Source organism: Nothobranchius furzeri, chromosome 1 (assembly GCF_043380555.1).
Source record: "Nothobranchius furzeri strain GRZ-AD chromosome 1, NfurGRZ-RIMD1, whole genome shotgun sequence".
Classification (NCBI taxonomy): domain Eukaryota; kingdom Metazoa; phylum Chordata; class Actinopteri; order Cyprinodontiformes; family Nothobranchiidae; genus Nothobranchius; species Nothobranchius furzeri.
The window spans coordinates 43,523,700-43,539,264 of record NC_091741.1 but is presented as its reverse complement, the minus strand read 5'-3'; the positions used below and the strand labels follow the sequence as shown (position 1 = coordinate 43,539,264).

Sequence of the window (15,565 nt, the reverse complement as noted above, 5' to 3'; positions counted from 1 at the left end):
AACATAATGATAACAGATGAGGAATGGGAGGAAACACTTGAAGCAGGCCATAAACTAACTAATAGTCCGTCTTGGAGGGAATTTGAATGGAAGGTGAAGATGCATGCTTTAAAACTCCACTTATCATGCCTAAATAGTAATGTTTCAAATTTACGTTGGAGAAAATGCGGGCTAGTGGGAGACTTTTCACATATACTTTTGGACTGCCCTAAATTCATACCATTCTGGGAAGGTGTTAGGGAGAAATTGAAAGAAACTTGAAGGTGAAATTACAATTGAAGTTAAAATGGTTTGTACTGGGAATGCTGTACAAAAAATCTTAAACACATAATGGAGACATACGTAATCAGAATTCTGCTTATGACTGCCAAGAAGTGTATTACAGTTTTATGGCTGGACACAGAACCCCCAAGGGTGGCACAGTGGAGAGACAGAGTTAGACAGGTCTACAAAATGGAACAATTTAATGCAAGACTATGACTGGGACTAGGGAAATTTGAAAAAATTTGGGAACCAATAAAACAAATGTTAGAAACATAGTACTCTCATGTGAAAATTATTATTAATTTTTATTTTTTTTATTTATGTATTTTTGTCTTTTGGGTGAGTTATTTAGCTAGATCAAAGTAAAATGTAGAATGTAGTAGAGAGCAGATGAGATGAATACAGAGAAAGCTTGTCAGAACTATATGTACTGATTGGTGATTTGGTTAAGTTGGATAGATCTCATGGCCACAAGGAAATTCGAACTTTGTTCAGGGAAACACTGCCCTGGAGACAAGGCCGGATTAACCATATGGGCAACTGGGCAATTGCCCAGGGCCCACAAACTCTAAAGGGCCCAGGGCAGCAAGGGCACGAGCAAATTACTGTATCTGTAACCTCCCGCTTTATATTAAACTAGGGTGACCGTACGTCCTGTTTTCCCCGGACATGTCCGCTTTTCACTCTGTCCTGGATGTCCGGGTTCTTGTATTGATGAAAATGTCCGGCTTTTCATCCAGGAGCAGGGATGGGGGAGCTGTATTTCCTACACATCCAGGGGAGCCGGAAAAAAGTTTTCTACCTACCGTAAATCCTCTAATACAGGCCCGGGCCTGTATTTGACTCAAGCTCCAGGCCTTTATTGGAAGGAGGGCCAGTATTAGAGGCAGGCCTCTATTTCTATTTGAGCAAAATGAACTAATGGTTCGCTGGAGTTTTTGACAATTAAAAGTGCGCCCACATTTTCAAAGTTAAACACATTTCTTTTAACAACGGTAGTTCCAGCTTCAGCCCTCTCCCCCCTCCCCCTGCGCAGTGGCCGCAAACTCAGTGATGCGCCTGCAGCCTCTCGGAGTTCCTGCTGCTCTAAACATTAAAATAATTATTTCATTTTCTGTTCCTCACTTCTGATGACCTTCAATGGTGTCTGTTTGTTGCAACAGCAGGTACAAAAACTAACTTGTTTTTATTTGACTATTTTTCTGTCCTGCCTGTTTATTATCTTCCTGCATCTCCTCTCAATCCTAAAGAGAAACTGCTACCTGGGTTCATATATATTCACCTCATGAGTTACCTTTGAACTGCAGTTCTAAAAGATCTACCGACCGCAAAAACAGCGGAGCGCTTGCTGTTTGGCGGCCGTATCAGTGATCAGTGCGTCGGAGGAGAAGGTGATGCGTGCAGCGCCCCGCTCCACAGCAGCGAAACGCATCAGGCGCAAATAAAAGACAGAAAACATTAAAGGAAATGAACCGACATGAACGATCGCGTGTCAGTACCTACGGTCTGGCACAGCGCGTTGCCCCCCCCCCCCCCCCATGCGAAATATCAAGAAATTCTTGTTTTTTTTTAAATCAATTTCATCATAAAATGCACTTTTTGTAATAAAACTAAAAAACCAAGTAAAAAAAAATTTCTTGAGTTTTACCCCCAAAAAGAGAATGTGATCATACGATAATTCAATAGGGAGGGAGCATGGTTTCACAGACGCGGAAGTGATAACGTCGGTGAAACGCCGGCTGCTCTAGGAAACCCCCGAGCGTTCGAGCGTCAACGAAGTGACACGGAAATACCGGGCTTTCCAGAAGTAAGTAAGATAACTTACTATGAGCTGATAGTTCGTTGGATTGATCGGTAGGTTGGAAACTCTGATCATGAATCTGAAGAAACGATGACTGAGTGGTGAGCTGGAAAGGCGACTTCCGTTTATAGCCGCGGTTTGTGATGTAGGTGCGACGTGGAGGGAATCCCCGCGAGGGGCATGCTGGGAGTCCCTACTTCGCGGATTTTCACCTATCGCGGCCAGGTCTGGAACGCATCTACCGCGATAAACGAGGGATTACTGTAGTTCATACACCCCCTACTGCTGCTCTCCGGAGTGTTCTGCAGCATAATCAGCACGTTCTCTTTGAACTTGATAGTGTAATGACCTGGCTGGGGTTGTAAGCCAGGTGCATTCTGGGTATTGTGTTATATGTGTTTCCTATCGTTCTGCTAGTTCCTATGTGTTGATTTGCGTGTTGTGTGAGTGTTATGTAAGCCACAGGGAAGGTGATGTGTGTTCTGTGGAGGGGTTGAATTAGCATGGTTAACTGACACTGTGACTCTGTGTGGTAGGAGCGTGATAGAGGATCATGTCTGTAGCGTTACAAAGCGTTGAAGAAAAAGTTTAATAAAGGTCTGCGTGAACCTACACTGCCTCCTGCTGGTTGATTTGGGGACTATAACCCTGCCGCTGGGACGCTCGTACTTGCTTGTTACCACATTCCATCCGGCCACAATAAGAGACCGGCCATTATTTACCTCAGCTGACTCCGACACCGGCCAAAATTGGAGACCCGACCTTTAATTGAATACCGGCCTGTATTAGAGGATTTACGGTATATTACTATATTATCATTCATGGACTCTTTTCAGCAGAGTGCGGCAGAGCGATGATCGGTGTGCAGCGCTCCAGGCTGCTGCGTCCAGCGCACGGTCCATTCTCAAAGTGGCGCAACCAAAAAACTATAATTAACACACGATCGTTCATGTCCGCACATGTTCTCTACTTTCTGTCTTATTTGTGCCTGAAGCGCTCTGCCGCTGGGGAGCTCATCACCTGTGCTGCGGTGATTTCACCTTACTGACACATCGAAACGCGCTCTGCGCTTTGCGGTCAGGAGATCCCTTTGATCTGCTCAAAAGTAACCGATGAGGTGAAAAAGTAAGAATCCAGGCATCAGTTTTTCTGGAGAGTTTAGAGGAGATGCAGGAAGATGAGAGACAGACAGGACAGGAAAATATAGTTAAATAAAAACAAGAAAACAAAACAAAGTGTTGAAAAGTAAAATGTAGGTAGATTTATCTCCACTACACGTTTTTACCAGTAAAAAACAATAAGTTATACACATGTAATATTTATACATCTGATACAATTCAAGACATTTTGAGGGCCAAGGCAAAATGACCCCCCCCCCCCCCCACCACCACCAACATAGCTGGGCTCCCCAGAAGCCTCTGTGTAATCCAAACCCTCTCCAGGAGTGTTAGTTATACAGTGTTTGTAAAAGCCCCTCAGACATCACTGACATGTTCTAATATTATCAGATGAAAAACTAAATTATCAGACATGCTGTCTCATCTGCTTCTTTTCTAAACTTGCAAAAAGTAACAAAACCATTTGAAAGCCACTATTTGTGGATTCTCTGAAAGTTTCCAGAGTGACAACTTATTTTATCATTGATCCTATTGTCTAATCTCACAGCTGAAACAAACATCCTTGATAATCTGTGCACAGGAAGCGTACCGATGCTGTTGTAAAACAAAAGTTATAATTTATTATTAATAAAACCTTGTTGCAGCACTAAAGCAGAAAAATTAGATTTTGCAGTAAATATGCTAAGTATTTATTATTTTAGAGCCCTTTTATTAGCAGAATCTGATATTAATTTAGTTCTTACAAAAAAATGGGTCCCAGCGTTGTGTGGCATTGCCATAGTGTGATGTCATAGGCACAGATCCCCTGTCCTCTTTTTTGGAAATGGGAATATGATCACCCTGTATTAAACAAACTATCCACCCGGGCTTTTGCTCTGCACAGAGACGCTTCGCTGCCTATGACTTTGAACGTCAGTTGAGAGTCAGTCTCATGCAGACTGACCAATGAAGAGAGGGCCTCAAGTTACGACTCTCTCCTCATTGGTCAGTCCACACAAGGTGGGTCAAAGGTTATCCTGAGCAGGTTACGTGATGTCAGGCATTCAAGTATTGAGTATATTTACTGCATATTACAGTAAAATATTCTGTATGCGACCATATTATGGTGATCCTTGGGTTGTGATGATGGGGCCCTTGAATATTGTTGCCCAGGGTACAACGAAGTCTTAATCTGGCCCTGCCTGGAGAAGGGAAGAAGAAACTCAAATGCATCTCCATGTAAATGTTGTTGTTCTAATTCAAAAATAAAAAGTTCCAAATATGTATATATATATATGTATATATATATATATATATATATATATATATATATATATATATATATATATATATGTGTGTGTGTGTGTGTATATATATATATGTATATACATATATTTACATATATATACATATATATACATACATATACATACATATATATACATATATATACATATATACATATACATACACACATATATATGTATATACACACACATATATATATATATATATATATATATACTTAGATATACTTAGATATATATTATATTATATAAGTGTATATATATATTAAGTATACTTATACATTACTTGGTGAAACATACTTCTGATAGAGTCAAGTACAAGTATAGTCTAAATGTAAGTAAACTTTAATGTAAGTATGTATTAAAGTATACTTAGTCGTATTTAAAAAATGTACTCGGATAACTATACTTCTAATAAGTGCATTGAAAGTAAACTTGGAAGTATACTGTATTCATTTTTAGTATTCTTCAAGTATACTTCAGTGTACTTCTTTTTGGTAAGGGAAATTCTAAACTGGGAGGTTAAACCAAACTTAAGGTGATATTTTAAACTAAACCGAAAACCCACAACACTCTAAATGTAATAAAAGGGAGATCTGCACCACAAAAACGATGAACTCTAAACCAAAACGTAACAGCTTATCCAAATGCAAGAAGCTGTTAGCGGAAATGCTAACAGTAGCATTACCAACGTTAAGTTCAAGTTACCAAGTTTAAATAAACCAAAAATACCCAGCAGCAAACAGACCAGCACAGAGGAGAGACTGCTACCACCAAAACAGCTCTCCTAATGTCTGAAAGAAGCTCCTTTATGAAGGGAGAAACGCTCCCGGTGATTTTCTACGTCTGCGATAGAGATTAAGCAGCGCATTTGACCCCGGAAGTTGTTGTCCGTTGCCGGGAGACGAAGGTGGGCAAAACAGGAAAGGAATCTCGTAGCGGACGGACATTGTTCCGGGTCTTCGGTATTTGGCGGAGATGTTAGTGAAGGCGGAGAAGAGGGCTAACTAGAGGAAAAACAGGCAGATTCCTCCTCCATTTAAAAACTCCTGGGGATGCAACAAGTGGGCGTGGTGCGTCGACTACCGGATCTGGCGTCGACGAATTTTTAGAATCGAGCCGTCGACGTCATCGATGCGTCGCCACAGCTCTAATACACATGGACTTAATTGAACTGTCACAGATGCAAGAAACAAAATATTGTTTAGTGGTAATAGATGCTTTATCCAGGTGGCCAGAAATATATATCCCACAAAGAAAAATTACGCTTTAACAGTGGCAAAGGTGTTGTGCAATCATTTTTTTTTCCAACTTACAGAATTCCATTGGTTATTAGATCAGATAATGGGACACATTTTGTGATTGAGGTATTGACCAGGTGCTCTGAAACCTTAGGGTTTGAGCTGAAACATCATTGTTCTTATCACCCCTCTTCAGCCGGCTTGGTTGAACGTACAAACGGAACGATTAAAAATAGAGTGGCTAAAACAGTGGCTGAGACAGGCCGTCCATGGCCAGAGTGTGTATTGTAATGAAAGTAGCAGTGGGCAGCACGGGCAGAATATCTGGCCCTCCAGTCAGAACCCGAAAACACCACCAATAGGCACTGATTTATAAAAGGATATGCTTTATTATGCAATATGCTAAAACACACAAATCAACCCCAATCATAAAACACTATACTAAAACACTGTGGCCCAAAGTCTCCACTCCTAAAATCACAGTCCGGCATAAGTCACACAAGCAGCGGTACTTAGCTGTCTCAGATGTGGTGACCCCCCTTCCCGGGGTCTGAGCTTCCAGCACCGTCCAACGCCCCGGGATGTAGCTTGCGAGGACGGCGGGTAAATCCACAAGTAAATCTACTGCCAGAGTCCGTAGCGGCAGATGTCGGCGTGGTCTTGGCCCCACCTAAGCCCAGCCCTAGCTGCCTAAAGAAGGCGACCAGCCTTCCCTCCTGACGCTGGAACTCTAAACACCTGCTTAGCTATCTTCGTCGCCGGCAGCCCTAACGACTGCGAACGACCCCACCCCCCAAAGTCCGATGCCACAATGACAGGTCGACCACGCACACCTCTCAGTAGGCCTGTCACCCTTTTATCCTCCCTGGCCTCGTTATCCATAACGAGGACCAGCTGGTGTCCAATCACCACACCCTCGGAGCTCGGCAGCTTCCGTCTTCTGTCCATCACAGTATCACTAGTAAAACTGTGGATGAGGGTAACAGCTCCCTCTGGTGGACCAACACCATTTGAAGTGGTTTATGGAAGATTTCCTATTCCCCATATCATGAATCCTGTGGTCCACAGTGGCAGAGAAAATACTTTGGCAAATTGGATGGTTAAATTGTTTACTGATAAACAGGTCAAAATAAACAATGATCTCCCAGAACCCTCATGTGCTTTTTCGCCCTCACAGGTCGTGAAATCAGGAAATTGGGTTCTGATCAAGGTGCTGAAACGAGACAACTGGCGCTGCCTGAAGTGGGAAGGCCCGTTTCAAGATCTCCTTACCACCCCACTGCTGTAAAGATTGCCGAGAGGCCATCTTGGATTCATCTATCCCACTGAAAGCTCATCATCGACTAACTGCTATTAGAGCACAACGAAGTCCGGCTTCAAAGGCGTGATGGTAACAATAGGTACTCATGTCTCAACCCTGGTGAAGATAAAGATCTGCTCCAAGCTTGCTGGTTACACCATACTGTTGATGTTGGTACTCATGTTCATGGCCCTGCATTTCAATCAATACATTTCAATCAATCAATCAATCAATCAACTTTATTTATGTACCACTTAATCCTGTAATACATGCAACTCAAAGTGCTTAACAAATTAAAAAGGCCCCACATACCCACATTCCCTCCCATCCCCAGAATTTTAAAAACAGCCTGACAACAAAAACCCCATCACAACACTCCTCGACCCACACACATTCACACACTTGTGTGGATGCTCGTATGTCTCTTTAATTGTGTCTTTTGGCGAAATCTTTGTCCACAGAGCTCACAGACAAAAGGCTTCTCTCCTGTGTGAACTCTCATGTGTGTGTTTAAATTTGCCTTATGGGTACATCTGTATCCACAGAGCTCACAGGCAAAAGGCTTCTCTCCTGTGTGGACTTTCATGTGTGTGTTTAAATTTGCCTTTTGGGTACATCTGTATCCACATAGCTCACAGGCAAAAGGCTTCTCTCCTGTGTGGACTTTCATGTGTGTGTTTAAACTTGCCTTTTGGGTACATCTGTATACACAGAGCTCACAGGCAAAAGGCTTCTCTCCTGTGTGGACTTTCATGTGTGTGTTTAAACTTGCCTTGTGGGTACATCTGTATCCACAGAGCTCACAGGCAAAAGGCTTCTCTCCTGTGTGAACTCTCATGTGTTTGTTTAAACTTGCCTTTAGTGTACATCTGTATCCACAGAGCTCACAGGCAAAAGGCTTCTCTCCTGTGTGGACTTTCATGTGTGTGTTTAAACTTGCCTTGCGGGTACATCTGTATTCACAGAGCTCACAGGCAAAAGGCTTCTCTACTGTGTGAACTCTCATGTGTGTGTTTAAATTTGCCTTTTGGGTACATCTGTATCCACAGAGCTCACAGGCAAAAGGCTTCTCTCCTGTGTGGATTTTCATGTGTGTGTTTAAACTTGCCTTGCGGGTACATCTGTATTCACAGAGCTCACAGGCAAAAGGCTTCTCTCCTGTGTGAACTCTCATGTGTGTGTTTAAATTTGCCTTTTGGGTACATCTGTATCCACAGAGCTCACAGGCAAAAGGCTTCTCTCCTGTGTGGACTTTCATGTGTGTGTTTAAACTTGCCTTTTGGGTACATCTGTATCCACAGAGCTCACAGGCAAAAGACTTCTCTCCTGTGTGGACTTTCATGTGTTTGTTTAAACTTGCCTTGTGGGTGAATCTGTATCCACAGAGCTCACAGGCAAAAGGCTTCTCTCCTGTGTGGATTTTCATGTGTGTGTTTAAACTTGCCTTGCGGGTACATCTGTATTCACAGAGCTCACAGGCAAAAGGCTTCTCTCCTGTGTGAACTCTCATGTGTGTGTTTAAATTTGCCTTTTGGGTACATCTGTATCCACAGAGCTCACAGGCAAAAGGCTTCTCTCCTGTGTGGACTTTCATGTGTGTGTTTAAACTTGCCTTTTGGGTACATCTGTATCCACAGAGCTCACAGGCAAAAGACTTCTCTCCTGTGTGGACTTTCATGTGTTTGTTTAAACTTGCCTTGTGGGTGAATCTGTATCCACAGAGCTCACAGGCAAAAGGCTTCTCTCCTGTGTGGACTTTCATATGTGCGTTTAAACTTGCCTTGTGGGTACATCTGTATCCACAGAGCTCACAGGCAAAAGGCTTCTGTCCGGTGTGGCCTTTCATATGATGGGTTAAATTGGACTTTTGGCTAAATCTTTTTCCACAGTCATCACAACAAAATGATTTTGGCTGTTTCTGGACGTTTCTGCATGAGCCTCCATGTTGCTTCTCTTTCACACATTTTGTATTATCCGAACACTCTGAAGACTTTACTGCTGAATAACTTGTCACTCTCACATGTTTCTGAAGAGACCACTTGTGGAGGAACCGTTTACCAAACACAGGGCAGCTAAATGATTTGTTGACTGTCTTAATATCTGACTTCGAAGACTTGTTCTCATTACAGCCATGGTCTCCGTTTCCAGTTTCTGGCCCAGAGTCTGAACGCTCAGAGTCTAGATTCACATCATCTTCATCTTCTCCACCAACTTCAATCTCTGAAGAATCAGACGTCTTTTCATTAGGGTCCAGATCTAGGTTCTTGCTAGTTTCTGCTCCTCCACCAACTTTTGCTGTCATCTGCCCAGCCAAGCTGCTGGTTGGGACACCTCCGTCTTTCATTGGATGGTTGTGGAAATGTAAGAGCAGAGGTTTCTCATCCGTCTCCTCTCTCTTCCTTGAATCTGCAGTGAAACAAGCAGAAATATATAAAATAAAAATATTCAGTAAAAAGAGAAGACAAAATACCTAGGGGTGTTTTTGCAATCAGTAGTATACATAACCAATGATGGTAAACACATTACTATTTATGGTAATGCATTACTTTTACAAATAACTATGAATCTAATGAGTTGCTTTTAAGCCCAGACATCACTATGCGATTGGTAGAAGGAAAAAAAACGCGAACTGCAAATTCTGATTAACGCTTCTCAGAGCCGGTCAAACCAGCCGTCCGTCGCTGCTACTGTGGAGCCTAGAGATACTGTTATGGAAAAAATTATGTTTATTAATTCTTGATCATGGACTCAATCAAATGAATGTAATATGTATTTCTCTATTCCTCTCTGCATGCCCACTAAATGGTAAATGGCCTGTATTTGATATCGCGCCTTCTAGAGTCCTGGAACCCCCCAAGGCGCTTTACAACACAATCAGTCATTCACCCATTCACACACACATTCACACACTGGTGGGGATGAGCTACAATGTAGCCACAGTTGCCCTGGGGCGCACTGACAGAGGCGAGGCTGCCGAGCACTGGCGCCACCAGTCCCTCCGACCACCACCAGCAGGCAACGTGGGTTAAGTGTCTTGCCCAAGGACACAACGACAGCGACAGACTGAGCGGGACTCGAACCTGCAACCTTCCGATTACAGGGCGAGCACTTAACTCCTGTGCCACCATCGCCCCACTAGTTCAGAACTCATTCAGACACACCCACACAAGCCACTCACACACAAACACACACACACACACACTCTCCCCCCCCCCTCCCCCTTGTGCATCTTGCCACAGTTATAACTGTTTGACTTGTTGATCATTGTCTCCTCTTTCCGACTACAGGAAATGGGTTATTGATAAACATATTGATAAAATCCGTGAGACAGATACCCTAACAGCAGCATCGCGTCGGCCCCTCCCTTCCTTTCCCTAACACTGAAGGCGCGCAGCGGCAAAAATGTAAACATATCTGCTGAACCTTCGTGAGATCGCTGTACACGGCGCAGAGGAAACTTGTTAAAATGTGTCAAAACTGTAAATGTAATACGTGTTTTAAGAAGAAACTGGGTGGAGTGAGGTGAGATTGTGAAGGTCGCTGCAGAAATAAAAACACAGCATTAACACTCGTCTGAAACCCATAAAATAATAATGAGCATCATGCTGCTAGATCAGCAGCTTGTGATGACAGTTCACTAGGTCAGCTGACCTTAATCCACAAGATGGGACATATGGCACTAGAATTCCAGAGAAAGAGCTAGGAGCAACATTTGTAGGCCAAAACCAAATTCTTAAATTGAACACAGAACTGAACTGGGATCCAATGCAGAGAGGTAACAACTGGAGTGATATGATCAAATCGACCAGTGCCAGTCTAAAGACGGGCTGCAGCATTTTGAACTAGCTGCAGCCTAGCAATGCATCCATGATCAACACCCAAGTAAAGACTATTGCAGTAGTCTAAACAAAATGCATTAAATGCTAGGGCTGTCGCGGTAACCGCAAAAATGAAATATCGCAATATGAAGAAGCCCACCGCGCTGCATCATGGGCCACCGCGATTACTGAACTTGGTTCAACTCAATGATGCATGTTGAGAAGGATGGCTGCACTGGTATCAAAACGAAACGTTACTTCGCTCCTTTGGGAGCACTTTGGTTTTCAGTACGTCAGCTGCTGCGCAGCCAGGGTCCTTGGCCGAGGCAGAGCTGCCACCAGCGGCAAAAAGATAATAATAAACGCTCGGAGACCTGCTGAAGTCCCGGACAAGCACTGCTTCTGCAACCGTCCCGAAGAGAGTTTGAGCCGAGCTGGAGCTCACTCGCTACCTGCAGGAGGAATGCATCCACCCTAAAGAAACCCCCCTGACATGGTGGAGCAACAACCGGGAGAGATTCCCTTTGCTCGCCAGAGTCGCACGCAAGTACGTGTGCGTTAGTGCAACAAGCGCACCATCCGAGAGGGTTTTCAGTGTTGCTGGAAATGTTGCCACCCCTCTCAGATCCTCTCTCAAACCGTATATGGTTAACATGCTGGTTTTCCTTGTAGGTAACAAGGACGTGACCGAGCTGTAAATCACCGTCATTCGTGTGTGTGAAAGTGAAAGTGAAATGATAGTGCGCCCGCCCCCCGGCGCGCCCGCCCGGTACATGTAATTTTTTATGCTTGATTTTAAATAACTAAACAAAATGGGGACTTGTTTCTTATTTGTTAGATGCTGCAGCCAAATTTGCATTTAAAAGTTTAACCTTCTCCTGAATTTTGTTGTTTTTAAGTTCAGTTGGACTCCGACTGTCGGAGAAACAAACGTTACTGCGATCTGTGTTGTTACTGCCCTTTGATCTGCATTCAGTAAAGTGTTATTAAAGAAGGCACGGCAATTTTTAACCTTTTTTAAATGTGTAAACATTATGTTTAGGTAGTACTGCAATAAAAAATGGCTGCAATAATATCGCACACCGCAATATTAAGCCACCCTGAATCACCGCAGGGGGAATTCCTCAACCGCGACAGCCCTATTAAATGCATGAATAAGCGCCTCTAAACTATTCCTCATCAAAAAGGACTTATAAAGATTCTTTAGGTGAAAAATGCATACTTGAACCACATTATTGACTTGAACATCAAATTTAAGCTGAGAATCAATCTTAACACCCAAATCAGACACAACATCCTTTGCATCATACAAGGTGCTTGAGATTTGAAGAAGCATCGCACAAAGCTGCAAGAGGATTTTCACAAGACCACGGAGGCGAAGAAACAACTGTTAAAATTAATGTTTAATATTAGTTAATAAAGAACTATCGTTAGCCCTTTTAGTTAAACACCTCCTGGTTTCTTCGTTCCATGCATGGAACCCTGTGTCTAAATTAGTGGGATCAGATTGATTCTTCTTCATCCATTGCACTACGCCTGGATGTTTGAAATTAGGAACCTGATATATCCATTCAGTATAAAGAGTGTGTATTACCTTATGCAGCTCCCAGCCCTGAGGCTGAAGGCTCACTTCATTGTGAAGGCTGAAAAAGGTCCAATTAAAATATGTACTATTAATGGAAATTACATAATTTTGATATCCTGTGTAATTCGCGTACTCACTGTGACCTTTTCGTAAAAGTCGAGCTAGATCCTGTGAGGCAGACCTCTTGTTTCTCCCCCCGGGTTCCACAAAGAGAGGAACAGTTTCTTCACTTTCCTCTGTCTCTTCCATGGGACCAGTTACTGTAGGGGGCACTCTTAATAACCATTTAATCACATTATCTTTTACATTCTGCCACATGTGACTTTCCTCCACCACAGATAAAGAATCATATTTCAGTGTAGTATTAGGAGGGGGGGTAGGACAATTCTCCCTTTTTTCTCTCCCCTTCGACATCCTTTGATACCAGTACGTAACGTTTCCTGTTTGCCAGGAACTAAGGCTGCTGTCCCTGGTTTGGAAGCACCCATATTCAATTCTATGCGGCCACCATTTTTCTATTTTTATTACTTTATATGTAGTGAAGTTGTGTCCTTTGTCTAAATCATCTTTAAGACAGTATTTGTACACCCACAGCTCTACTTCACCTGAAGTTTGATCCAAGATTTTCTTCTTTCTTAATACTACCTGACAGGACTGATTAGGCTCTGTTGATCCTGTCTGATCCAGCATGATGGACATATACAGGTGCTGGCCAGTAAATTAGAATATCATCAAAAGGTTGAAAATATTTCAGTAATTCCATTCAAAACGTGAAACTTGTACATTATATTCGTGCAATGCACACAGACCAATGTATTTCCGATGTTTATTACGTTTAATTTTGATATTTATAGGTGACAACCAATGAAAACATCAAATCTGGTATCTCAGAAAATTAGAATATTCTAAAGGCCAATGAAAAAATGTTTGTTTCTCTAATGTTGGCCAACTGAAAAGAATGAACATGAAAAGAATGTGCATGTATAGCACTCAATACTTAGTCGGGGCTCCTTTTGCCTCAATAACTGCAGTAATGCGGCGTGGCATGGACTCGATCAGTCTGTGGCACTGCTCAGGTGTTATGAGAGCCCAGGTTGCTCTGATAGTCGTCTTCAGCTCCTCTGCATTGTTGGGTCTAGCGTATTGCATCCTCCGCTTCACAATACCCCATAGATTTTCTATGGGGTTAAGGTCAGGCGAGTTTGCTGGCCAATCAAGGACAGGGATACCATGGTCCTTGAACCAGGTGCTGGTGGTTTTGGCACTGTGTGCAGGTGCCAAGTCCTGTTGAAAGGTGAAGTCTGCATCCCCATAAAGTTGGTCAGCAGCAGGAAGCATGAAGTGCTCTAAAACTTCCTGGTAGACGGCTGCATTGACCCTGGACCTCAGGAAACAGAGTGGGCCAACACCGGCAGATGACATGGCACCCCACACCATCACTGACGGTGGAAACTTTACACTGGACCTCATGCAACGTGGATTCTGTGCTTCTCCGCTCTTCCTCAAGACTCTGGGTCCTTGATTTCCAAAGGAAATGCAGAACTTGCTTTCATCAGAAAACATAACTTTGGACCACTCAGCATCAGTCCAGTCCTTTTTGTCCTTGGCCCAGGCGAGACGCTTCTTGCGCTGTTTCTTGTTCAGGAGTGGCTTGACACACGGAATGCGACACCTGAATCCCATGTCTTTCATGAGTCTCCTCGTGGTGGTTCTTGAAGCGCTGACTCCAGCTGCAGTCCACTCTTTGTGGATCTCCCCCACATTTTTGAATGGGTTTGTCGTCACAATTCTCTGCAGGGTGTGGTTATCCCTAGAGCTTGTACACTTTTTTCTACCACATTTTTTCCGTCCCTTCGCCTGTCTGTTAATGTGCTTGGACACAGAGCTCTGCGAACAGCCAGCTTCTTTAGCAATCACCTTTTGTGTCTTGCCCTCCTTGTGCAAGGTGTCAATGATTGTCTTTTGGACAGCTGTTAAGTCAGAAGTCTTCCCCATGATTGTGGTGCCTTCAAAACAAGACTGAGGGACCTTTTAAAGGCCTTTGCAGGTGTTTTGAGTAAATCAGCTGATTAGAGTGGCAGCAGGTGTCTTCTATATTCAGCCTTTTCAGAATATTCTAATTTTTTGAGATACCAAATTTGGAGTTTTCATTAGTTGTCACTTATGAATATCAAATTTAAATGTAATGAACATTGGAAATACATTGGTCTGTGTGCATTGCATGAATATAATGTACAAGTTTCACGTTTTGAATGGAATTACTGAAATATTTTCAACCTTTTGATGATATTCTAATTTACTGGCCAGCACCTGTACTCTGCCCATGGGTGGGTCTCATTGTTCATCGGGTCATTTCCAACTTCCTGTTCTGTTGCAGAAGGCGCGGTCACAGAGGGTGTAGCCACAACCGAGTCCCCTGCATGATCTTCCCCACAGGACAAGCGCAGGCAGCCGGTTCTGTTCCCTGTTACACTGCAAATCTTGAATCCAATCTGTTCTGCTATCATGCAGGTGGTTATATTCTCATTAAAGTCTTCCTTAGGCCATCGCAGCCTTATTTTGGACATGTTCCAACGTCCTCTTAATTGTTGCGGTTGCCCATGAGTTATGTTATAGGCTACCGAGGACACATGATATGTTCTAAGATATACATGTACTCCATACACTATTGTTATACACAATATTATGATGCTTAGTTCGAATAGGATGAAGGAGGCCCATCTGGTCCAGTCTTTCATCCAATTCTTTCCTTTTGGATTATTTACATTTCTCTGTGTGTCTTCGGGATCAACTCCAGCTGGAGCTGATGCATACCTGACAACCTTCCGCTTCCTGCTGCTATCCCCTTTATGCTCCTGAGAAGAGAACATCTGCAAAACAGAAGCATAAAAATCAGCAGGAAGTGAAAGTGCCCTACTCTAATTAACCCGTGTCAGACCTGGGACCCGCCTACGTGATATCCTAGTATACGCCGTCCCATAAGTCTTCGGCCAATAATCTGCTCCTTTTCGGGTGGTGGCAATGTTAACAGCTGAGCCACAAATGTGACCAGACGGGTCTATCGCCTCTATCAATGTCAGCTGATAAGGCATGAAAGCACGCTCTGCCTCTGGTCCAAGGCTCTTTAGCTCAACCAGACATGAGGTCACCCG

The 15,565-nt window shown here is 43.3% G+C and overlaps 1 protein-coding gene across 6 annotated transcripts in view; it reads right to left on the bottom strand.

Moving 5' to 3' along the window:
* Nucleotides 1-6,079: 6,079 nt before the first annotated feature.
* LOC139066219 (zinc finger protein 665-like) overlaps nucleotides 6,080-15,565 on the bottom strand; it is a 44,740-nt gene continuing 35,254 nt past the window's right edge. For all 6 annotated transcript variants that reach the window (XM_070548488.1, XM_070548501.1, XM_070548494.1 and 3 more), the window contains one exon: nucleotides 6,080-9,416. In XM_070548488.1, coding sequence (XP_070404589.1) covers nucleotides 7,405-9,354 — 1,950 coding nt within the window. In that variant the 5' untranslated portion in view covers nucleotides 9,355-9,416 and the 3' untranslated portion in view covers nucleotides 6,080-7,404. The remainder of the gene's footprint in view (nucleotides 9,417-15,565) is intronic.